Genomic DNA, 24,477 nt, shown 5'->3' on the forward strand with positions numbered 1-24,477 from the left:
AATATTAAAGTGATGATACATATATAATAGTTTTTTTACATCACATATATGCTTTTGTTTATTTTTATCACATATATGCTTTTGTTTATTTTTTAAAGGGTATTGATATGATATGATAACAATATATTACAATTAGAAGAAAAATTAATTTTTATTGGAATGTGTCCACATAAAAAATAAAAAAATTTCATAATTATAAACTGATATTTTTAATATAGCATTATCAAAATTATATTTTTTAAATTATTTTTTAGTCGTTTATATTATACTATGTGCACATTTATTTATTTTGCTTAGTATTAGCACCAAATTTAAGTGGATACAAAGCAAAAAGTAAGAAGTGATTGTTTGGAGTCACATCAAAGTGATTTTGGTCATGCCATAGAAACAAGGTGGTTAATTTAAGTTTTAAAAAACCCCATTTTATTGGTTCACAAAAATCTCATTCTTCACCTTCTCACAAAACGTGATTCCCCTTTCCTTAATCAAAAATCATAACGAGTGGCTAACTTAGACTTGAATCCCAAAAAAACACACATTTATAATTTACCCGTAATCAATCTTCGTTTATTCCACTCATTATGTTAACCCCAATGAATCCGTGCACGCACGCAACCAAATTTGCCTTCAATTCCATTGCCAAGCCTCCACAACCAAACAATTTTTTTAACTAAAAAAAAATGGTTCACACTTCAGATAGCATTCTCATTTACCCGTTGCGCATAAATAGAAGAAGGGGAGCAAGGAAAGGGATTGAGGTGTGAGAGCGAAAACAGAGCGTTGCTGACGCTCTCGCCGGAAAACGAACAGTTTGTTATTTTCCGGCGAGCGTAGAGGAACGGTCACCGGAGAAGAGGGAGAAGGAAAAGAATGGGGAAAAAGCGATTGGTGAGGTTCGAGGAGTTGCCGACGTACCTGAAAGACAACGAGTTCATCCTGGATCATTACCGGTCGGAATGGTCCGTCAAGGAGGCATTGTTGAGCGTCTTCATGTGGCACAACGAAACCCTCAACGTTTGGACGTGAGAAACTTCGTTCGTTTGTTTGTTTCTGCATTGTTCTTTCGTTTTCTTCTGCTTCGATCACAACATGTTTGTTTTTTTGTGTTTAGGCATTTGGTTGGGTTTTTTATATTTGCGGCGCTGACACTGGTCGGAGGTTGTCTCTCGGGTGTCTTCAGGTATGATTTAACGGTTTTTTTTGGGAGAGAAGATAACAGTGATGAATGAATGAAGTGATATGATGCTACGACGTCGTATTGTAGGGTTGGGGCGATGGAGTTGGTCACTGTTGCTGTTGGAAAGGAATTCAACGCTTCTCTCCCCATCATTGGATTCTTGGTTTGTTTTTATTTAGTTATTTAGAGTAATGCAATCTATTATTAAAAAATGTCATTTTTTAACCTAGGTTTCCGAGGATGAATTTTTAAAAGTTTAAAATAATTCCTCCATGTCTGTTAAAGTAATATTTTAATCAGTTAAAAGCTTTTTGTGATGTTATAATTTTCTGATTTTGGAAACTGCAATTGGATTATGATGTGAGGTTATTATTATTAATTAATATTATTGAGATTTTAATTTAAGTATGATGATATATTAATTTTATTTTATTATATGTAGTTTAAATGTTAAAATTATATAAATTTATATTTTATTTTACTTTTTCACATGTTTCTGTTATGATATTACACTTTATATATCATCATTATTATAATAACAATAGATTATGAAAATTTGTCTTTGATATGAACTTTTGCTTCAGATGTTGCGCATAGTTAATAGGGTATTAGGCATGAAATGAAAGTGTCCCCATTTTTTTGACAATATTTATTTTGATTAAATTAGAGGTTTTGTAGAAGAATTCACTTGACTTGTACAATACTCTTTAATATACATTTCTTTGGTAAAAAGAATAGTAACTAGATTTTCTAACATATTCTTTCAAATATATTTTCTCTGGTCTAAAACAATTTTAGTTTTTGCAGCTGTTTTTAAAAAAATAATAACTCCTCATAAAATTAGGAGTAATGAATGCAAAATTAGTTGTCTTAAAAAAGAGACATAAAATAGTAAAAAGTTAGGAATAGTTTTATTAAATTTATATAATGAATAACATAGAGAAAATGCTTATTAGTAAGTTTTATTACTTTTATGATAAAGGTCGTGATTGTTTTTTTTTCAGGATTTGCATTTGAGCCACATACTGGTACCATCTATGATTCATGAGTTGGGAGATGATGGGGCAGAGACAATTCCTAGATGGCCATGGTTTGTTTTTTTGGCTGGAGGAATGGGGTGCTTGGCTTTCAGTAGTATTTCGCATCTAATGGCATGCCACTCAAAATGCTTCAACCTCTTTTTCTGGCGTCTAGATTATGCAGGAATTTCTCTTATGATAGTGTGCTCCTTCTATGCTCCAATTTACTACGTCTTTTTCTGCAATCCTTATATAAGGACATTCTATTTGACCTCAATAACCGTGTTTGGAGTGGTGGCCATTATTACCCTTCTTTCCCCTTCACTTTCTTCCCCTCAGTTACGATCCTTCAGAGCTTGTTTATTTCTTTCAATGGGATTTTCAGGTGTGATTCCTGCAGTTCATGCTCTGGTAACCCATTGGGAGGACCCGCAGGTTGTTGATGCACTCGGATACGAGTGTCTAATGGCCATTCTATATGCCACCGGAGCTGTGTTCTATGTTACTAGAATACCAGAGCGATGGAAGCCTGGGGCATTTGATATTGCAGGTCATAGTCATCAGATTTTTCATGTTTTTGTTCTTCTTGGGGCGCTTGCACACACTCAAGCAACGCTGCTTGTAATGGAATATCGACGGAGATCGCCCACATGTGCATTTTAAACAAGTTGGCATCATACTTATATTTTGATGATTGTTTCCGATTCGATCATCTTTCTACTAAAGTGGCGAGCTAATTATGAGCCGCCACCACCAGTTGATGTATATAATAATTCAATCATTATGTATTATATTAGAAACAGAAAAGTTTAATACACAGTTATATTTGATTGAACCTTTCACAATTTTTAGTGCCAAACATTGTCGTCATTTAAAAGTAAAATTATGAACAAGTTCTTAAGATCTAAGGGCTGCTTCTACAACTCGAAAAAGTAAACACAGGCCTGACAAATGAAGCCAACCCAGTGATCAGCCGTAAGAGTATTTCCATTTTGAATAAGCAAAAGAAAGAAGCAGGAAAATTAAAACAATTGAAGACATGGCCAATTAGCTACGTAAGAAAGCCTTTCCCCTTCTACCTTGGTGACGTTCACAAAAACGCGCTATCAATACGAACCCCATAGCTATGTACCAAGCTATGTGAGGCCTTTCACAAATCCTCATAAACAATTAGTTCTGCCTCAAACGCCTCCTCGGTCCAGATAATTCCCGGCATCATTTTTGGGTATCTCAATAGGCATAAACCCTAGCTAGGAGAAAAAAGTTTCTTTTTTATTTTGTTTTTATCAATTTACTAAAAAAACCTTATCACTGCTTTAGCTTGTGACCTCAATCATATCAGCTTCACTGTCACTGTAATCACCCCAACACTTGCTTTGCTTTTTCTGATCCACTTCATCCTTCTTGATTACTTTATCTTCGTTACTAAAATCAGATGGGGGGTTGATATCTGCCTGCTTTTCTTCTACATTAGTAGTAGAGTTTTCACTGCTGGCAGATAGTTCTTCTTGAGGATTTTGCTCACCATGCTCCTTTTCAGAACTTACATCTGTAGGAAAAGAATTTTGACTTTCCTCATCCGGAGTTTGACTTTTGTTTTCAAGATCAGCTTCATCAGACACAACTTGTGATGAATCAGTTGAAATGGTTGGAGATGGTACAGACCCATTTTGATCGACTTGGGTACCATTTAGAGAAGCAGGATATCCACTAGGTGACAGTGGTATACCATTGTGAGACACTGGGGGAAAAGAATTAGGAGACCCTGGAATGACATTTGGAGAAGTCATATATCCGTTAGGAGGAACAACATAACCATTAGATACCCAATGTTGGCCAGGTACAAACTCTGTGGCATGTGGATTCATTATTCTAGGAGGACTGTTGGGGTTACCATCAGGGGAGGGTTCACCTGAAAGGAATACAGTTTTATTGCGCGGAACACGGTTCCCATATCTGTTATAGCCACCAGATATTCGTGGACCATATGGAACCCTTGCCGTAGCTGACTGATGCGGTGATCTTCGGGGACTGACTGGAAGCAAAGGAGCAATATTTACTGGTGGGGGCAAAATACCTCCATGATCTTTGAAACCTGGAACAGGAACAGAGCCAAAAACTGGAATTGTGGATGGATTAAAGGGTGGAGCAGCTGCAGAAAGTTTCCTGGTTGGTTCCTTTCCTGTTTCTGTTTCTGTTTCTTGTTTTTCTCCTTCTAATGGTAGTGACTTACAGACTGCATTGGGGCTAGATGATTCATGTTTCTCATCTCCCTCGTTACCCGTACCAATCGACGCACAGGAATCATTGTAAAGTAACTGTTTCTCGTCTTCAACTAAAATGGTCAGGGGATTTGAATTGTGGGAAGTTGCTTCAGAACTTTCTTGCACCAGTACCTCTGATTCACCTGTAGAGGCACTGTTGTTTATATTATCTAAGCAACCAGAATTCTCAATCTCGACAACTGTGATGTTTCCAACTTCACTTTTCTTCTCTATAACGGAAACAATCTCGTCGTCGGCATTACTATTTACTGTTTCTCTATTACCGTTCACCACAGTAGTTTCCCTTTCTTTTTGTTCTTCATGGACAGGGATTTGTATTTTCTCATCAATTGATTTCTGAGCAAAATCTTCCACATCATTCGTTGCCACAATATTTTGAGTCTCCTTCATTGTAACTATCATGGCACTAATCTCAGAATTTTGTAGGATAGGATTTCCTTTTGGTGACTGTTCAGCCACTGCCTTCACAATTGTCCCAGGTGGGGCTAAGGCTACTTCTTTGTAGGAATAAAGTTTACCTGCTGATTGAACACCGACACCAGTGCTAGAAGGAGCTGGTTTAGCAATTTGATCACCTGGAGCAGGGGTGGCTGGAGCTGACCTAGAGTCTGTTAACTTCTCTGCTCCACCATCGGGGGCATTACCGCTATTCAGCTTTGGACTGAAGCTTGCACTCTTAACAAACTTTTTTGGAACAGAAGGGGATGGTCCGACAATGGTCTCATTTAAATTTGTTCTTGGAGAAGAAAAATTAGTAGGCTTGCTCCGATATCTTGATTGAGAAACATTCATGAAGTTAGTGTTTAGTTTTGCTAGGGTGGGCCTTCTAGATGAAGATGACTTGCGCCCAGTGAGTGACCGACTTTTGGAAACAGCTTCCTGCCATCCTTCATCTGAGCTGTCATCCTGTGCTAGGTTATTATTACTTTCATTGAGAATCGTTAGGTCTATGTGAGTGGACTCCACTTTATCAATCCCATTGTCTTTAATTTGAGCTTCAGATTTATTTTCTTTATCACTGGTAGTCTCTGTAATTGAATAACCTTTAGACATGTCTTCATCCTTTTGATTTTCATCTGAAGCTGTTTCCCAGTTTTGGCCTGGTTTTCCCTTTAACTGTAAAATAGCTGATAATTTAGTTTGTTTCACTAGGAGATATGAAATTACTTTTACAAGTTTTAGGCAATAAAGAAATGTGAGTGTATTCACAGGTATATCCGGGGTAAAAAGAAGATATGTATTACCTTGGCACGAGCCTTTTTCTGTGCTTCCCGTGCTTTCTGATCAGCATCTGGTGTTATGTAGTCCAAGAGGTCTGACACACTGATAGAAGGCATTTTTTCATGAGCTTTAAAAGGAACTTGGAAGGAAAATGAACAGATTTAATAAAATCAAAGTCATATAGGACTTGATTTAAACAGTGGTTAAATTTTTCTGCAGACATTATTGATGGGATTTTAAGTTATGACAGTTATTTTGGAAAAAATTAGGAGCAGTTACGTACAATCATTTGTGTATTGATTTATTAGGTTTAGCTATGTAGTTTAGAAGCAGTTCTTTTATATATTGTCTAATAGTAGGAAGTTATCAAGTTTTATAGCAGTTATTATGTTATTCGTATAAAAGATGGACTACAGGACAGAGGATGCGAGAAGAGTGTTCTTTGGTAATGATCATTCTAAGGTTGATGTTGCTTTGGATACAGTCGACCAGATTGAGCAAAACATTGACAAAATTGGTTCTATAAACAACCTGTTGGATGATGATAAATATGCTCTTCTGGAATTAAGATAAAGTTCTCATGTCTGTAGTGGAATTCTGGAAGGGGAAATTAAAAATTAAATGGCATCTACATGGTGATAGAACATAGAATATTTTAATCAAATAGCCAAGATCAAGAAAGCTTCCAATAGAATTCTTTTCTTAAGAAATGATACAAATATTCTTACAAAGCAGAAAGATATTCTGAATAATATACTTCAATATTATCAAGATCTGTTTAATGTAGCTTTGCCTAGTGTATATTCTGATTTGATTAGCAGAATTATTCCTTACCTGGTTAATGATTTTGACGGTCAAAACCGTGTTGCTCATCATGTGTTTTAGGAATTTTTTTATTTTATCATTGCTATAGTTTTATTCTTTATTACAGTTGTATCTTGCTATTAATACTAGGTGTATTTAGAAACAATTCTATAATAACCGGGATTTTGTTTCAATAGAATTAACTCCATATTTCCTAAAGTACCCAGCAGGCTAATGTATTTATAGGTCCAATGGCTTCACTATTGAAATACAGATGAAATATATTATTCTCTAAATTTGAGATGGTATCAGAGCTCCTGATGTTTGGGAGTCTCTGACTGTGTCTATCAACCCTAAAATGCAGCCTTCATTTTGCCACTCTGATCCCTATTGCAGCCTTAATTGCTGCATAATCATCCTATATGACTGAGATCGTGAATTCTCAATCACTCCACAGCATTACCTTTTTACTTTCTTTTTTCAAATTATAACACATAAGCTTGCTTATTGTTCAAGCCAACTTATTAACCTTTAGCTTCCTGTGATACTGATAAATGCATATGCTTACTAAACAGGAAGTCTAAACACATTGCAATTGGTGATTTTATAAAAATAAAATATCTAGTAGAGGACAACAAACACAGATCAGCTCTGATGCATAGACAATTCAACCAAAATGCTTAAAGTGAACCAGATAAACTGACAAAAGTGGAACATGTTCTAATAGTAATGACTACCTTAAATGACCTTTGCTGGAGATTGAGGCATCTGGCTTAGGTGTACCATTCCGCGCAGCCTCCTGTTGCTCCAGAGCCTTTGACTCGAAGTATTCCAGCCATGCAGCTGCATCCTGTAATGAATTCAGATATTTGCATAAGTAATAAGGATTACTATTTAGGTATTTTAATCTATCAAGAAAAGGCATATGTAAGACTACCTGTGTCCTTAGATCATCAGAACCAAGTTTAGCCTGCAGGATCTGGAGGGTGGTCTGTTCATGCTGAACACTTAGAGAGTAGGCTTCCATCAAAGAAAGAGCAATAGCTATTGCATGATAGCTTGCAGCCGTCTGAATAAACCAAAAATTTATAAAACAAGTTAAAAATGTCAACTACCCTGATCTGATGCATATCTGTGAAGAAACCCATGAACAAGTGCTTTTAGTGAACTTAATATTTAGCTTGCACCTTTCATAACATAACTAGTACTCAAACGAAATTGCATTTCATAGAATGAAAACCACTATATTTGTCAAATTTTACACTACCCTTGATGCCAAAGTCCTCTTTTGAAATTTCCAATCATACCTCCTACTTTAGTGACTCCAATACAATCAATAATTGCAATCAAGCACTACATTACGTCAGTACTGGACAAAAAATATGTTCAGTCAATCAATAGGTCTGAGACTAAGTTCTTTAAATTTTTTTAAAGGGGTCTCTATTGTTTTAAACATGTAATCTCCACAGTTTAAAATGTATGTATGGGGTTGCTAGAATGCTTTAATGGTATTTTTTAGTCACTAAGAAAATGTGACACTAGGAACTGAATTGAAAATTCCCACTATAGGGTTAACCTACATATGATCAGGTTAGGACAACAACTCAAATGTTGATAAATTGTTTTTGTAAGTTAAATAGTTCAACTAGTGACAGAACTACGAAGTTAAAATTTTCAAGTAAAATTCTTAAAAATTTCCAAAGCATTGTTTTTATCATCCAAGTCCAACCATACAAAACACTGGTTTAAAAAGTAAAATATATATTATATCAGCTCTTTGAAGTTGGGTGAGCACGTGTTAAATAATGTTAGATTTCATATTAAAACTAATTTGTATTAAATGAAGTTGTCCAATAGATATAGAAGATGTATTCTAAGAATTGAGACAGATATAAACACCAATTGGGAAGTTCCATATAATTTGTCTCAATTCTTGGAGTGTCATTTATATATTTCTTGAACAACTTTATTTAATGTAAATTAGCTTAAATATGAAATTTGATATAGTATCGGAACCTATTGCTTATCTTGATGATTGTCTATTTTAGTAGGTTTGTCTAGTTTGACGGGATTCTTCAAAAAAAGTTCCATATTGCCTACCTGAACTTTTGGAGTGTGATTTATATATCTATTAGAAAATTTCTTCACAATTGGTTTTAAAATAAAATATGATAACTGGCAAAGAGTGATGGCATGTAACAGACATGTTAGGTTGTATTTGTAGTGGTGTATAGCTAGTTTTCTGCTATACTAGTACTAAATGATTTAGTCTATGCAAAAGAATGACCAGATGTCAGAATACTGGTTCGTTATGTAAAATCACCGCCACCATTAGGTTTATTGGGTCTTCTAGCGTTGACAGGTTCTCACTGGACCACAGACAGAGGTTTAAATCTTGAAACAATGCATGAGCTAACTGACCCACTATTCCAGCCAGGTGTACCTCAATCTGCCTAAGAGCAGGTCAAGACGAATGCTGAAACAGTGATTTCTTCCAAAGAATTAATAATTAAGTTGAATACAAATTTGAATTGTCATGAGTCATGACTGGTGACGAAAAATGGATAGGTAAGTTATTAGCTTAGAATCTCTAGTCAGTCACAAATGAATTTAGATTTTCTTTTTTTCCTTTATGATCTAGCCAAAAGTTATATTTATCATATTACCAAACCAGCTTAAGAGCATGAAGTCTCATGCCATAGTAACCTGTAAGGTTCATACAAGGAATAAGAGCGAACCTGAATATGATCAGCTCCAAGTAATCTTTTGTTACATTTTAAAGCCTCATGAAGGTATCTGAGAGCAACATGGACATTCCCCAATCCTTCTTCCATCATTGCTACGTTAATGTAGGTGGCAGCAGTGTTTGGATGTGAAGGTCCGCAAGTTAAGTGCAGAAGATACAAAGCACGATTAACATACCTAGAAACAAATAAGATAAAGGATTAATGTAATTTTTACAGGAGCTTCCTTATTTGTTGTATAGCTAGATCAAGGAATTTTTTTGCTAAACCTGAACAGTATAGCACGTCAGTCAACAAATTCATGTGTCCGTCAACAAATTCATAATGGATGAGACCCAATTCACACGCTTTTTACCTTAATACAGCCCTATAATGATCTAAGAAGAACGCCATTATATATCATCACCAGCTGTATTTGGTATTTTCTTAATATTCTCTCACGAGATAATATAACATAGGGGACTGCCCAGTTCTTTTAACTTACTTTTCCAGAATGTTTGCCTAGATGCTCATTTTTATCCAATGATATAGTTTTGTTGCTTTTTTACCAATATTGTTTTACAGGCTGTGTGGCAATTTTGAAGAAAGCATTTTCACAGTAAAGCCTTCAGGAATTGCTGAAATACATAGAATACTCAATCAATTATGATCTCTATATAATCACTAAAATAAGCGATAACATCAAAGCCTCGTCTAACTATTAATTGTAACACAATTTCTATCATCAGAAGTAGAAAGGGTACCGGATTCTCACATGAAGAATCATGAGAGCTATTTCTATTATTACAATCAAACAATTTATCTTACGAATATGATGTAAAGAAGCTTACTTTAAAGCCAACTCTGTATGTTGGAGTCGATAATAGAAAACAGCAAGATCCCCATAACTTTTCATCGTATCAGGATGGTCTAGTCCAAGCTCTCTTTCGTTAATATCTAGTGCCTTTTGCTGATAGATAGTTGCCTAGTAAAACCACAGCTAAAGTTATTACAACGATAATAATTGGAATTTACTTGGAACCTTTTTCAAAAATGTTTCTTAATCATGTGAAGTCTTTTTTATTGTTTAAAAAGTGTTTGCAATTACTAAAATGTACTTCAGAAAATTGATGTTGTCCCCAAGGGATTCTCCACACTGACCTGATATTGATTTTCTTTATTCACTAATGTCATGTTCTATCAAAACTATGCAAAATAACTACAAAAGTATGCAAGATACAGCAACTAGTGAAATATATAGTTCGCAAAACTTCTTTTAGCACTTTTTGATGTATGATTCACCGAAGAAAAACAATATGTAACTAGAATTGATAAATTAACAGGGAGCACTTAAAGATAAAAACACACACCTGATTGAAATCTCCAGTATGGTACAGCACAACAGCCAAGAGGCTATATGCTCCTGCTGTCATTCTATGGTAAGGCCCACATACCGACACTAATTTTGAGAGTGCCTTCAAGATTCAATGCAAAATGTTAGTAAATATATTTGTTGGCTTCGTGAACAAACCATATTCTAAGATGGAAGAAATTATTCATACCTTTGTGCCATAATTGACAGCATCCTCCAATTTACCTTTATCCAAGGAAGTCTTGGATGATTCCAGAAGTGTGCGGCCATCAGCAGATGAACAAGCTACATGCTGTGAAAATAATTCAAGTTTTAATTTAGTCATTAGGGCTTTAGAAAAATAGTATTAGTTTCCGGCATAAAAGTCGAGGTGTTGTGTATTTCACCTTATATATGGGGACCATGCTTACAATATCCGTCTTTCTAAAAGGACATGATGTATCTATATCATAGTCCCTAGGAACCAGTTCAAGCCCCACCTGTTAGAGGATTTTTCTTAATTGAAATAACAATGGCATAAAGTGATCAGTATCAATGTATTACTTTGTGGGCCTTTTTACCTTATGGCAGAGTCCCCGAAGAATGGCAAACTTTCTTAAATCTTGACCGTTTTCATCCTTCCATTGCCATCCAAACCTCTTCAGAAGGAAGTTTTCTACCCATTTCCATTTCAGTTCATAACTAGTAATAATATCTTCCTCACTAGTTTCAGATGTTGGTGTTCCCAACAAAATATTTAGGCATGATGCTATAGATGAAGCCAACTCAGAAACATTATCAACTGCAGCAACAACTGCTTGTAAGATATGCTTGTAGGCTCGAACAACCATCTCGTGTATACATAGAGATTGAACATGAGGAAGTTTATCTGCAAGCTCAACCTGGCAGACAGAAATTTAATGAAAAATAGTATTGGACTATTAGTGAAGTTTCCTATTGTTAAATGGAATGTGTTAATGTTAACATTAGAAAATCACATGCTGATATGAGTTGCTGATTGTTAGGGATTTGATCGTACTATCATTTACGTCTGATTCTGTTTGTATCAACAAGGTAAGTATAAATACAGCTGTGTGTTCTGTTTTAGACACAATGAAACAATATTACACCTCTGTACATTTAAAACATTCAACCTAGACTTCATAACTTGCATATGGGAGAGAGAGCATATATTTCTTTTGTTATATTTAAGGGTGTTCACCCATTTGGATCAAACGGACCAACTCAAGAATCCAAATCAAACCAATTAAATTATTTTGGATTTTTAGCTTAATCAAATCTAACTCTAGCCAAAGAAATCAAATCCAATGTTAATTGGTCCAAGCATGATGAACCTGAACCAAACCAAGGATGCATTTTCCTATTATTAATTGTTATATATGAGATTTTATGATATAATTATATAGTTTTTGTTATTCTTTACTTGATGTAAGTCATTATACACTACAACTTTTGTTATTATTCTCCTAGGAATATTACCACTTGGCCCAAGGAAGACATTTGCAAGCCCCTGGTATGCATGAAATCAGTCAACGTCCTTCCATCCACAGGTGAGAGTTCGAGGGACGCAAAATCTGCCACCTACGAATTTGAAATAACAATACCTAAACACGTTCCAAAATAACTCACTTTAAATATAAATAAGTTCAATGTTAGGAAACTCACCAGCTTTGGAAGTGCAGTATCAACATAATATTTATGTGCCATGTCCATCAATTCATCAGGTGACTGCAAAGACGGAGAAGGCATCAAATCAAAGTATATTAATAAAATTAAGTACATAGATTAATGGCTCATTGCTAGCTAGAAATCATAAAATTGACATATTCCTATGGAGAATAACATTACAATTACAGCGTCAGAAAAATTAAGCATCATTTGTGTCAAAAAGCAGAGATGAACCTTCAGATGAAGATCAGTTTTAGATTCTTTAAGGCGTGTAAATGCACCATCAGAAAGTAGCTTTCTCCATATAGTTTCTTTTTCTTCATCTTGTCTCTCTAATTCTTGTTTAGTGGCTTCTTGCTTGTTTATCTCATTGCCATTATTAGATGGGGAAATATCCTTTCCTACTTCAACTTTGGAGTTTTTGTTATCAATCTTTTTCTTTAATTCCTTTAGTAATCCACCTTGCCTCCCAAGACCTTTAACAGCTGGTTCAACTTTAGCCTCTTCGGCCTTTTTTGGCTCAGTTTTCACAGTAGCCTGATTTTGTAAATGTTGTACCCAACATGCCCCAAGCTCCCATCTGATAGATTTATTGTGTCTAGTGGTCTCTTCCTTCAATTTTAGTAAACTTTCCTCTAGGACTTTCCTAACCAATGACTGAGTTGAACGTGAATATTCAATGTCTGTGCCCTGGATTCGTTGAATTGCATTTGATGATTGGAGTGTAGATGGCCTATGCAATAGCATCCTTAAGCTGAGATAATTTTGAAAAGAAAATTGTGTCAGGAGCTCTATAAAACCATATTTACCCCAAAAAACAAGAAAGTAAAAGCACCGTTAAGCTAAAGCTAATTAGACAAAAGCAATTACCAAAACAGATTGGCACTACAGCATTCTATGTTCCAAATGCAGCAAGTTTCCCCCCTTATTGGTGTATGAATTTTATAATTTTTATGATGCAAAAATTTAGAAAGTAACGCAAGAACTAATTTTGAATAAGTACTCATCATGATCCTCAATTACTAATATAGATTAAATGGTGCTAGAGAATGAATGACCTGTTAACATTCAATGCGTTTGCACCTCCTTCAGGCTGCTCCTCAATATCAATTTCCAAGGAATTGAGACTCCCCTCCAAATCTCTGTCAGCTGAGACCTTTACCACTGCTGTGTAGCCACAGTGTTTTATAAGTACTGCACCTAAAGTAGGAGTATCCTACAACAATAGGCAAGGACATTTTATCACAACAAAATCCATTTAGTGCTACAATACTTTCATGACACTTAGTTAACTTACATGAACAGTTGCACTTTCATCAGCAGTTATGCCTTTGAGAAGGTTTCTCTGAGCTAGTTCTTCTTCAGACAATCCAAGAACTCGATTTCCATCATTTTTGCAGTCCAACTTCAAACTTGCATCGGATACATCTCTTGTCACTTTGATAGTTAAATCTCCATTTCTTTCTTCATAGGAAGTTGGCAAAGAAGAGTTTTGCTTAGTATCCACTAAATGCTTTATTGCAGAAACAGCTTTGAAGACTGATACATCAACGAATAAACTATGAAGTAGAAAAGCTTTCCTATCTCGAATCTGTCTCTCCTCTGCAGTTTGACATGGCATTGCAGCTAGAATTGCAAAGTCTCTGGCCCACTGTCTATTTTTGTGATTACCATCTCTGCCCTGTCCACCCCCATTTCCTCCCCAAGTTTCATCTTCCGTGGGAAGTGGTGTAAAGACGGATGGATTATCAGAAACAACTGGAGGAACAACCCATGTGTTTTCACGAAAACCATAAGGAAGATTGCCAAACTGAAAGGAGATCACTGTAATTGTAAAATCATCTGGTACAGTTAGAATAGTAATGTGAAAAATTATTATGGGAAGTACCTTATTGTGTTCGGTGAACGCCTTCATAAGTGCCTTGTAAGCCTGCAAGAAGGATTGTTACTTATTATTTTCACTAAGAAATTATTAATTTGCTCAATTCAACCATGCAATATAAACAAGGCAATTATATACAACATTATATATTTGAGGATTAGCCCAGCATAGAAGTAAATTTGTGCCCTGGTGACCAGTTGGTCACGGGTTTGAATCTGGAAACACCCTCCCCAGTACCTTTACATTTTGTGAGGAGCCTACTAGCATCGTGATACTTAACGAAACAAAAAATGCACTCTATTTCATTATGCCCTTTTCCTTCTTTACTTGGATGGTTTGCACATAAGAAAAGAAGTATATTAAAAATAAGCATAAAAGTAGGAAACATATTATTATGAGTTTTGGATGAGTACATTTAACTTTATTGCTAAACTACTTGAAAAAGAAACATTGAGATGAAACTCTCTATGGTGATTAGGTGATGAAACTCTGTCCTTTTTTTTTATAAAAAAAAACAGATGTTAGACATTATTATAAAATCTAAAATCTCAGTTAGATTAACATCCTAAATCTTAACAATTATATGTTATCACACGAAACATACCATAAAAGAAAAGAGAAAAACAACAAACATGGTAGGATTATACCAAATCCATGCAAAGAAATATAAAGAAAACTTCCAAAACAGCCTAAGCAAAACGAAAAAATAAGAAGTTTGTACTTCAAATTTTTTATTTACTTCAACATATTTTTATTTCTTTATTTTAAAGAGTTTGATTGTTAAAAACAGAGGTGAGGTGATAAAAATATAATTGGTGTAATTGTTATGAATAAAATAATTCTCTATTTCCTTACATAGTTTAAGTTGATATCAAAGTTCATGATCTAGGAAGTCTTGTTTCCACTGCCATGTAAACAGTTGCCATCACTGTTATGTGCCACCATTGAGGTTAGTGGTCAGTAGAAAAGTGCACCCCATGTCGACAATCACAACACCAATAATTTTTTCGGGAACAAAGTTGTCATACATCATCATGTGCCACCACCAGTATCAATGCAAGTAGCACCTAGGTACAACAAAGCCTACTAGTCGCTGCTGCCACAGACACGATCGTCAAGACCTCCTGAGCTTATTCAAAGGAGTGATGATGTCCCAATTGGCTCTGATTTGTGTATATCTATTTTTATATGCATGTAGCACCTAGGTACAACAAAGCCTAGTCGTCGCTGCTGCCACAGACACGATCATCAAGACCTCCTGAGCTTTATTCAAAGGAGTGATGATGTCCCAATTGGCTCTGATTTGTGTATATCTATTTTTTTTTTGGTTCTTTTGTTAAACAGATTCTCTTTGTTACGTATTTGTTTCGTGTTTTCCTTTTTCAATGCCTAGTATGAAAACCTATAAGGAGGAACTTGATCGTCTGAGCACAGTGATTGAATCAATGAGTAAATGCTCTACACAATATACTCTGTCCATGAAAGGTAAGAGTACATTCAATACTATTGGCCCTATGTCTCAAGGTGTTTGGATTCTTAATTTAAGAGCAACTGATCACATGATTCATTTCCTATACTGTTGAATTCGTATGACAAAATGACTAAGAACAATTAATTATAGTTGCAAATAGTGACCTATATCCGGATCCAGGAATATAACTAAATCATCCACTATACTAAAGGATGTTTTATGTCTCACAAAGGCCAATAGTCATATCTCTGTATAAAAACATAAAAGTTTTGAATTGTTCACTAGTTTTTATCTCTTCTTATTATGTATTTACAAACCTTGCCATGAGGAAGAAGATTTTAATTGCCAAGGAAGAGACTCGGTTTTATTTACTGGTGTTCAAGGACCAAAACAAAACAACGTCATAAGACAAGAAGCAACATTAGAAACATGGGCACGTTCCAAATATGACTTCATCATTAGAAGACTTGGACATCCCTCATTCAACCTTATCAACTCCTTGTTCTCCCGTTTGTTTACCAAAGAGTCTGTTTAGTTTTTCAAAAATGTGATAATTGTCAACTCTCAAAGCATCACTGTGTATCCTATCCCATTTGTGATAAATAGAGTAATTTCCCATATGACTAAATTCACTCCAATATTTAAGAACTCGTAGAATCTATTTCTGGAGAAAAATGTTTTGTTACTTTTATTGATGATTATATCCATCTCATGTGACACATTTTGAAATGTAAATATTAGGTTTTTCAAATCTTGGTTAATTTTTTTAGTCTTGTCTAAAATAAATTTGGAAAAAGCACTAAAAGAATTAGGCCTCAATGGTATTGAATATGTGAATCATGAATTCTCCAAATTTTTGTCTCATAATGGGATTATTTATGAACTAACAACTCTAGAAGAAAATGTGGTTGCAGAAAAGAAAAATTGTCATCTTCTAGAAGTATCTAGAGTCCTCCTTTTCTAGATGTCTGCTCCCAAAACCTACTAGAGAGAACCGTGTTAATTGTGAAATACCTCATCAACATGTCACCACTTGTGTCTTAAATGATTTCCTCTTCTCCCTAGTGTCAAGTCTACCTTGTTTGGTCTTTGGACAAGCTAATTTTGTTCACTCTCAATCCTAATTGTAGTAAATTTGATCCCAGAGCTCTTAAATATGTTTTTATTGGTTATCCATCGAACAAAAACGGGTACAAATGTTATCGGCGTCAAAATTGTTGTGTCTATCACAATGGAAGTCACTTTTCGTGAAACAATCTTTTTTGTCAACCCTCATTTTAGGAGGAGAAAACACTTGAAGCGAAGAGTTGTCCTTCATGTCATTTACCATATCCTTTTCCAGGATGCCCAATATCTAAGTGATGGGACCACCACAAATGGGATAGAATCAATTGATAGTAAAAAAGACAAGTAAGATATTGAAGAAGACAACCCACTTTGATTCTAGTGCAAGAAGGGTTGTCTGACTCAAGAGGTAAGGAGCCCTGAAACCACCACAAATGGGATAGAACCAATTGATAGTAAAGAAGACAAATTCTTTGGAAAAATATATTGAAGAAGACAACCCACTTTAACTCTAGATCAAGAAGAGTTGCTTGACTCAAAGGTGAGGAGTTCTAGAAACAATAGTGAGTAGGTAAAAAGCTAGCTTGGTTGTAAAGGGTATACTCAAACTTGTGGAATTTACTATGTGGAGACATTTTATCCTATAGCAAAGGGGCTACCTCTCCAAGAAAGAAGAAACTTTGACTTTGAAGGTGTATACTGATGTATGATGTAGACTATGCAAGGTTTGTTACTAGCATAACATCAAATATAACTTTGAGTATTGTAGGTTTCTGAGAGAGACTTTGATGACCTAGAGAAGCAAAAACAAGATAGGGTGTCCCATTCAAGTGTAGAAAGTGAATTTCATGCCCTTGTTCAAGATGTTTGTGAAGGACTTTTGGATGAAGATCATATTAAATGACCTTAAAATAAAGGTTGACGTCCTTATGCAATTGTATTTGTAGTAACAAGTTAGTCATGAGCATTGCTCGTAACCCAATACAAACCAAACATATTGTAATTGAGAGACTCTTCATTAAAGAAAATCTTGACAAAGGTTTGGTGATTATAACCCATGTCCCTACAAGTCTAGCATACTCTTCACTAAGCTACTTCCTTAGGACAAATTCCAGATCTTGTAGGCAAGTTGGGAATGATAGACATTCCTTTACCAATTTGAGGGGTAGTATTGCAAATAAGTGGATTATCAAGATACAAATAGTCCAATATCTCTATAGTAATTAGGAAAAATATCCCTATTCATTCCAACATTTTTTATTTCCTTTTTGAAGACAACGTGAAAGGAGTTGAGAATGTAACTATCATCATTGTAGTTAATAAAATATTTCCTTTCTCCATTTAATTATTCAAGTATTATGTTAGTGAATATTAAAGTAAGAATATTGTTGGTAACCCTCTTTAGTTGAGTCCTTTGCAAGTTGCCTACACTGTAACCTCAATTGTTGTGGTTTAGTCCAACATCTACCATATATATAAAAGCCCATTTTATAGGTTTGAGTTAGGTCAGAACATTAAAAAATATTTAGCTCATTGATCAGTTATTTATCTTATTAAGAGTATCGGACTTTTTATAAACGGTGATTATGAGAAAAAATGTTCTGAAATTGTTTAAAGCAGCAACAGTAAAGAAACATCAATGCGTTTGTACTTACAGCATCAAAAACCCTGCTTATCTGCTGAAGCAGACCCACCAATGTATGACTCACAAGTGGATGTTTTCCAGCAGGATAGAATCCTATTCTAGAAGCAACAATTGTAGTGGGTTTTCCACTACAAACTCTAACCTGCATAGCGAAATGCACAACAGTATCACATCAAAGATAGATTATTTGCTAAAGCTCATTGAAGAGAAAGGAGCAAAACAATATGTGCATCAACCTTTATTTTTTCACACCTCAAATTTACATTAGCCTTACAGGTCCCTCTCCTATCTCCTTTTTTAACATTACCTATCACATCTACTATTAATTATCTCTCTTCCCTCCAAACTGTGGAAATTCCTTTGGGGTTAAAAGATTTAGAAACCAGGAGACAAAAATAAGTAAAACAATAAATCTCACATCAATCTGAAAGAAATCATCTGTTTTATCCTCAAGGAAAGGTCGATTTGATTTCCGTATGTCTGCATCGAAACCAAAAGAACATTAGTAAAAGCAAGGTTTCCGGTTCAATTTACAATCAAGCATAATTATATTCATGTATCCAACATAACTAAAATCCACACAAACCACTATTCATGTATCTAATTGCAGTGTAACATATCCATGAAAGAGGAAACAGAATTTAACACAAAATATACACGATAGTAAAGTTGTTCAAGCTTGCAGCTTGGCACAAGAGCATGTTTCCAGTTTGTTGATGAAAATCATTCATCAATAAACCAAATATAAAAAAAAAATAAAAAAATCCAGCGGCATGGTTAGAGTTCGAAGTATAAATTTTACCCAATTGTTTTCATATAATATACATTATCACTTAAAACAACCAATTCAAAAGTAACTTTTACAGTAGAAAGACAAAAAATTACACTAAATGCTTTAAAATTAAACTCAACATAGATTTCCACTGCAATTGAGTTAAAACTATAAATTTTTATAACTACGGTTTTACCCGTTTAGCATAGTAAAGCGCATACCTTTCCCCCCCCATGCAAATTGCATTGGGTTCAAATAAGATGAAAAGGCAATCAACTAACTGGAAAACACAATAGACATTTCAAGTACACACATATATCTATAACTCACACTGAAACGGCGGCGTAAGGTGCGGAAACGAAAAGAAATCGTAGAACTGTCCGAGTCTGGGAGGTGGACACATGGAGATGTCACCGTCCATTTTGTCGGTTTTGGCATTGCCCGTGTCCGAATTCGGATCCACGGGTTTGAGTCTCGGGCTTGTTTCCGATCCATTTTCTGAACCCGGTTCCGTGGGGTCTTTAGACTTGCAGGCGGGAGGTTTTGTGGCGGAGGCAAAGGAGGTGGTGCATGCCACGATATCAAGGAGTCGCCTAATGTGTGCGACGGCAAGCTCTTCCGTGTAGTCCTCTGACAAAAGAAACAAATAACTGTGAGTGGGCAGTGATAGTCTACAGAGGGCCCCGATTTAGTGCTGTTCGTTACCTTGGACGATGGTCAGATGGCAGGGTTTCAAGGAAACGATCTCGACAGTGTCTTTCAGCCTCGCGCCTCGCACCTGTCCAACTCTTTCTGTTAGCCGTAATTATTTATTTTAGTTATTTTACTTTTTTTTTTTTTTTTCAGAAAGACAACTGCAGTGGGTAATAGTGGGTAATGGGCACTACAAGTAAATTACAAATTTTTTATGATTTAAAATCAGAATGAGTAAAATATTTGTTTAGTATTAATTAGATTATTTATTAATATTAAATTATTTATTTACAATTTCCCAATAATTGCATCGCATTTTCTTTTTTGTTTTTAAATAACTGATTATCAGTTTATATTTTAATTGTTATATTTTTTTTTTATGTAAAAAAGAAAATTAAATTAAATTAATATTTTATGAGATTTTTTCTCAAGATTCCAATTTTTTTTAAAATTATAAAAAAAAATTCTCTTTTATTTTAAAAGATTACGTGCTAAAATTGTTAAATAATCACGAATTATGGTATGTATGAATTTTAAATAATTTTTGCAAAAGTAAAAAAAAAATTATTATATATACAATAGTATTTTATTTCATGATAAACTGTTGGTTTGTGTATAAATCTTTTCTCAAAAAATTTACTCAATCAATCAAATTTCCTAATTATGAAAATTTATTATATATATTATAAAATGTAAATAAATAATAACGTAATTTAGAGAATCTATCAAAGATCTAGTTTGACTTAATTTAGTAAGGTATTGAGTAGTTGTGGGTGCGCCGTCCAATCTTATATCTATCTACAGAATGAATGTTAATTATAACGAATAATGGTTATTTTGTTGGAAATAATTCAATTTTTCGTAACTATTTATTGAAGGATATTTTAACATGGTGAAATACTTTCTTATGATATAGTAAAAATATAGTTCCATTTTCTAAGTCCTGATACACATAGCTCCAATCAGGAAAAAGAAAAAGAAAAAAACTTGAAGGAAAGCATGTTTATTTTTCTGTAAACATTAAAAACGGGATTATGATTTAAGAGACATGCCAAAACAACTTGTGAAAGCACGAGTAATGCATGCAAAGCATGGAAAAGGAAAAAAAAACTGTCCCACGCACCAGAACCTTGATTGGTTACTACTAGCTATAGGTGGAATATAGTAAGGCACCAATTAATGCAACTGCACGTCGTCCTCGTCCATTCATTATCTTCCAACATTTCAATAAAATTTCAAACTAAAATACCTAAATGTATTTAATTCTGGTACACATTAGTGAGAAAAATATATTATCAATCAAATTGAAAAAAACAAATCCAAATATATTTTTAGGAAAATTAGAAACCTTTAGATTAAAAAAAAAGGTGTCCTTGCATATCAATTCATAATTGGATGCCAGCAATTTTGCAATATTATTACATTCTATATCATACTTGAGTGTTAAAAAAATTTAAAACAAAACCGAAATAACAAAATTAATTAACCATTATGCAAAACAACGTAGTTTTTCTCCATTGAAATTCAATGGCGTTAGAGCAGTTATACTTTTATGTACACACTCAATTTATTCTGTTTGTAAGTCAGTACAACCAGAAAGGGAATATAATAAACAGTGGCCTAAAAGTAAACATGGTTATTTAATCCTTCATTTTTTTTTTATAATCTCATTCAGTTTTTAATTTCTAAAAAGATTATTCATTTTAATTCTACAGATAAAAAATGTTAAAGTATACTAAAGTGGGTTAGTTTTTTAAAAAAGAACTATATTTACATTTTGAAAATTAATTTAAAAATATTTGAAAAAAAAAGTACAGAAGAAGTTACCTCATGAGACAAGGAAAAATTGGTCAAGGAACAAGTCTCAATGTGTACCGCTAAAAGCTTTCTCACATCTAGGATCCTATCCGTGGAGATGCCCTGCCTCACAACAAATGCAGAGAGAGTTGTTATTGAAAAACAAAATAACACTGAATTTAAAATAAATAAGCATACCAATACCATATATATATATATATATATATGAATAATTTTAACTTCGTGTGAAATTTTGCATAAAAAAAATAAATACATAAATAATTTAAATATAAAATGAAATAAAAATGGCCTGTGAATTTGAATATGAACACATAATATTATAGAAGGAAAATTTAATAAAAAAACAAATGTGATTAATTTGGATTTAAAAAAAATAAAACAATTACGTCTTTTAGTTTTAACCATGACGTCATTTTAAAAGGAAAAAAAAAATACTAGCTGCAGTAATAAAAAAAATGATTTCATTGTATTTTTATCAAAGATTAGAATTACAGCTTGCGAAAATCTGCGTAGTTGTTAAATAAATTTTGCAAATTCTGTTATAGCGCGAGTGACATTGGGAATGCGTCAGTGTCAAAATTTAGTATCCATAAAGCAACATTTATGAACTGAAATCACAAAGACACCTCGGAAAATAAACAGAATCACTACTAGCAAGTTGATAAAAGGCAAAAAAACGTATTAATTTCTCAAACTTTTTGGAAACAAATGTCGACATAGTTTTGACATTTTTGATATTTCGATTAAAAGGAATAATAATTAATCACTATTATATATCTATCTGATTAAAAACAGCAGAAAATAAAATGAATTGAGTCCATATGATGTACCTTGAGAGTAACCTGTGATTCGTCTGGTGTTTCGACTGTAATTTCGATGACGGTTGGCAAAACTGCAAAAGGATAAGGAGGAGAATTTGCGGAACCAATGAGATTAAAGAGAAGCAATGCATTTGGATGGATAATGATGGCGTTTGAATTTGAATTTCGTGAACACGTAATGGAACAATGAAAATTGGATTGAAATTGAAATCGAAATCCATGGAAAAGGAATAAGAAGAGTTTTGCAAATTAACCTTTCTCTTCTTTTTTCTTCTTCTCTCCCTTGGCCTTGTGCGGTTTGGTTTTGCCAGTTTTTGGAGCCATTGCAGTGGAACGGAATGAGTTGTCCGAAATTTATAAGTTGGCAGGTAGTGGACGGAAATTACTAAGAAAGAATGGTTGGATTCATCGCGTGAGGAAATATGTGTGCATGTGAAATGAGAGGGAATAGAATCACCGTCCTTGAGAGCGCTTGAATTTTGTTTATATTGGAACAAAGAAAAAAGGAAGTAGTGAACAGGGAAAAATATATATTGTTATTTATGTGGTTAATTAAAGTGATGGAAAATATAAAAGGTGGAATTGGTGGCGCGAGAGAAAGTTAAAGCACCGACGAAGGTGGTTGGAGGAAGAATGAGAGTGTGGTGAGAGGGTTTGAGGGAGATGAAATAGAATAGAGTGGGAGTGAGGATAGGATAAGGTAAGCCAAAGCCTGGGCTGAGCTTATACACACCCACGTTAGAGAATGTAAGGCTAGCGATTTGGGGCCTCATATTTTTGTTCTGTTACACCTCATCGTCTCTCTCTCTCTCTCTTTCTCCATCTCCTTGTAACAAACAACCTTCACTCTTATTCACACGCCAAACGACCTCATTAGACTCTTTCTTGTCCTCTTCCACTCTTTGGATTGGGCTGCCACCCTTCACTGCCACCCTCACAAATCGCTAACACTGCCTTTATCTTGTCAAATAAACTCTTTGTTTTATGCCTTTTTCTTGTACTTTCTTATAATGATAATAATTATAATTTTGTGGAACTATCGAGTGGGATAAAAGTTAATAAGCAGTTTTGTGTAGCTGCTTCTAGTATTGGTAGGTATGTTTTGTTAGTTTGTAGAAGTTTTATTGTAAGATTTTTTGAAGGACTTGTGTTTTGTATGATGGAATAAGTGAATGAAAGAAGAAAAATATGCATTAACAACTTGTTCCTCCGGTATATAATCTTATTTTTTTATTTAAAATTTCAATTTTTGTATGAAATGATAAAAATATTATTTTTTATATCATTAATTAGAGGCTTTATAGTGAAAGAGAGTGTAGTACTCTAATTAAGTTAAAGTGTTGCATGTGAGATTTTTTAGTGGAGTGGTGAAAATATATTTTTGGAGTTGATAAATGTACCGACCAGGTCATCGGGTATGATGACGTGGCTTGCACGTGACTATGTGACGCGTGCTTAGCGGAGCACGTGGGCAAGAGAAAGATGGATGGTTCAGAGGTGAGCGTAGTCGCCGGTTCATGGAGCTGGCGTTCTGCGATGAACATGGTCGGTTGTCGTCGGGTTTATCTGTCATCGACGTGTTTGGTGATTGGCCACCAGGTAGCTCGACATCGCCGCAGGAAGCACGTCGCCGGGTTTCCTGACAAGCTCAGTTGAAGTTGATGAAGGCTCAGAAGTGTAAGTTCAAGTGTACAACTCCAGCGAGGCGATTGTCGCGCCAGCATAGGGCGTGAAGGGCGTGTGGGTTGAAGGGGGCAGCTTGCCTATCAGCGACAGGATTCCCAGAGTCGACATTCGTTGGTGACAAGGTCTCCTCAGCCCAAGAACACTCATGGTGCAGTGTTAAGGAGGGTGCCATTAACGACAGGTGGTATCACAAAGATGGTGCATTGTGCTGCACTCGATACTTGCCTGGTCAGGTGGTGTTCTAAAGCACATTGCGTGTTAGCTTGCTCCATGGGTAGATGACTCAGCTGCGCAGCTGGTTACTACACAGAAATAACATTCAAGTTGCCCCAACCCAGATGACGACACGTGTAGG

General features: G+C 34.7%; 2 protein-coding genes across 2 annotated transcripts; one reads left to right on the forward strand and one right to left on the reverse strand.

Annotated features, from left to right (window-relative positions):
- Positions 1-569: 569 nt before the first annotated feature.
- Positions 570-3,047, forward strand: LOC137821449 (heptahelical transmembrane protein 2). The gene is made up of 4 exons (XM_068626045.2): positions 570-1,022; positions 1,112-1,180; positions 1,265-1,340; positions 2,182-3,047. Exons 1-4 carry the CDS (start codon positions 871-873, stop codon positions 2,857-2,859), a joined length of 975 nt encoding a protein of 324 aa, XP_068482146.1. The 5' UTR covers positions 570-870; the 3' UTR covers positions 2,860-3,047.
- LOC137821448 (Tetratricopeptide repeat (TPR)-like superfamily protein) lies at positions 3,005-23,391 on the reverse strand. Its single transcript, XM_068626042.1, has 23 exons — positions 22,691-23,391; positions 22,446-22,507; positions 21,625-21,717; positions 19,810-19,882; positions 19,435-19,734; positions 18,751-18,812; positions 18,343-18,474; positions 14,158-14,199; positions 13,567-14,079; positions 13,328-13,485; positions 12,504-13,023; positions 12,267-12,329; positions 12,081-12,182; positions 11,162-11,482; positions 10,988-11,080; positions 10,792-10,893; positions 10,600-10,704; positions 10,081-10,214; positions 9,245-9,428; positions 7,444-7,575; positions 7,244-7,356; positions 5,726-5,804; positions 3,005-5,597 (listed from the first exon to the last, which is right to left on the reverse strand). The coding sequence occupies exons 1-23, from the start codon at positions 22,758-22,760 to the stop codon at positions 3,513-3,515; spliced, it is 5,538 nt and encodes a 1,845-aa protein (XP_068482143.1). The 5' UTR covers positions 22,761-23,391; the 3' UTR covers positions 3,005-3,512.
- Between the last annotated feature and the right edge of the window lie 1,086 nt (positions 23,392-24,477).

The sequence above is a fragment of the Phaseolus vulgaris genome, chromosome 9 (assembly GCF_051622355.1).
Source record: "Phaseolus vulgaris cultivar YP4 chromosome 9, ASM5162235v1, whole genome shotgun sequence".
Taxonomy (NCBI): Eukaryota; Viridiplantae; Streptophyta; class Magnoliopsida; order Fabales; family Fabaceae; genus Phaseolus; species Phaseolus vulgaris.

Excerpts from the sequence above, each read along its gene's own strand:
- LOC137821449 (XM_068626045.2), top strand. The coding sequence starts at position 871 with ATGGGGAAAAAGCGATTGGTGAGGTTCGAGGAGTTGCCGACGTACCTG. Across the intron at positions 1,181-1,264 it reads TGTCTCTCGGGTGTCTTCAG|GGTTGGGGCGATGGAGTTGG; the intron begins GTATGATTTAAC and ends GTCGTATTGTAG. Across the intron at positions 1,341-2,181 it reads TCCCCATCATTGGATTCTTG|GATTTGCATTTGAGCCACAT; the intron begins GTTTGTTTTTAT and ends TTTTTTTTTCAG.
- LOC137821448 (XM_068626042.1), bottom strand. The coding sequence starts at position 22,760 with ATGGCTCCAAAAACTGGCAAAACCAAACCGCACAAGGCCAAGGGAGAG. Across the intron at positions 21,718-22,445 it reads AATCACAGGTTACTCTCAAG|GGCATCTCCACGGATAGGAT; the intron begins GTACATCATATG and ends GTTGTGAGGCAG. Across the intron at positions 5,805-7,243 it reads TCCAGCAAAGGTCATTTAAG|TGTGTCAGACCTCTTGGACT; the intron begins GTAGTCATTACT and ends GCCTTCTATCAG.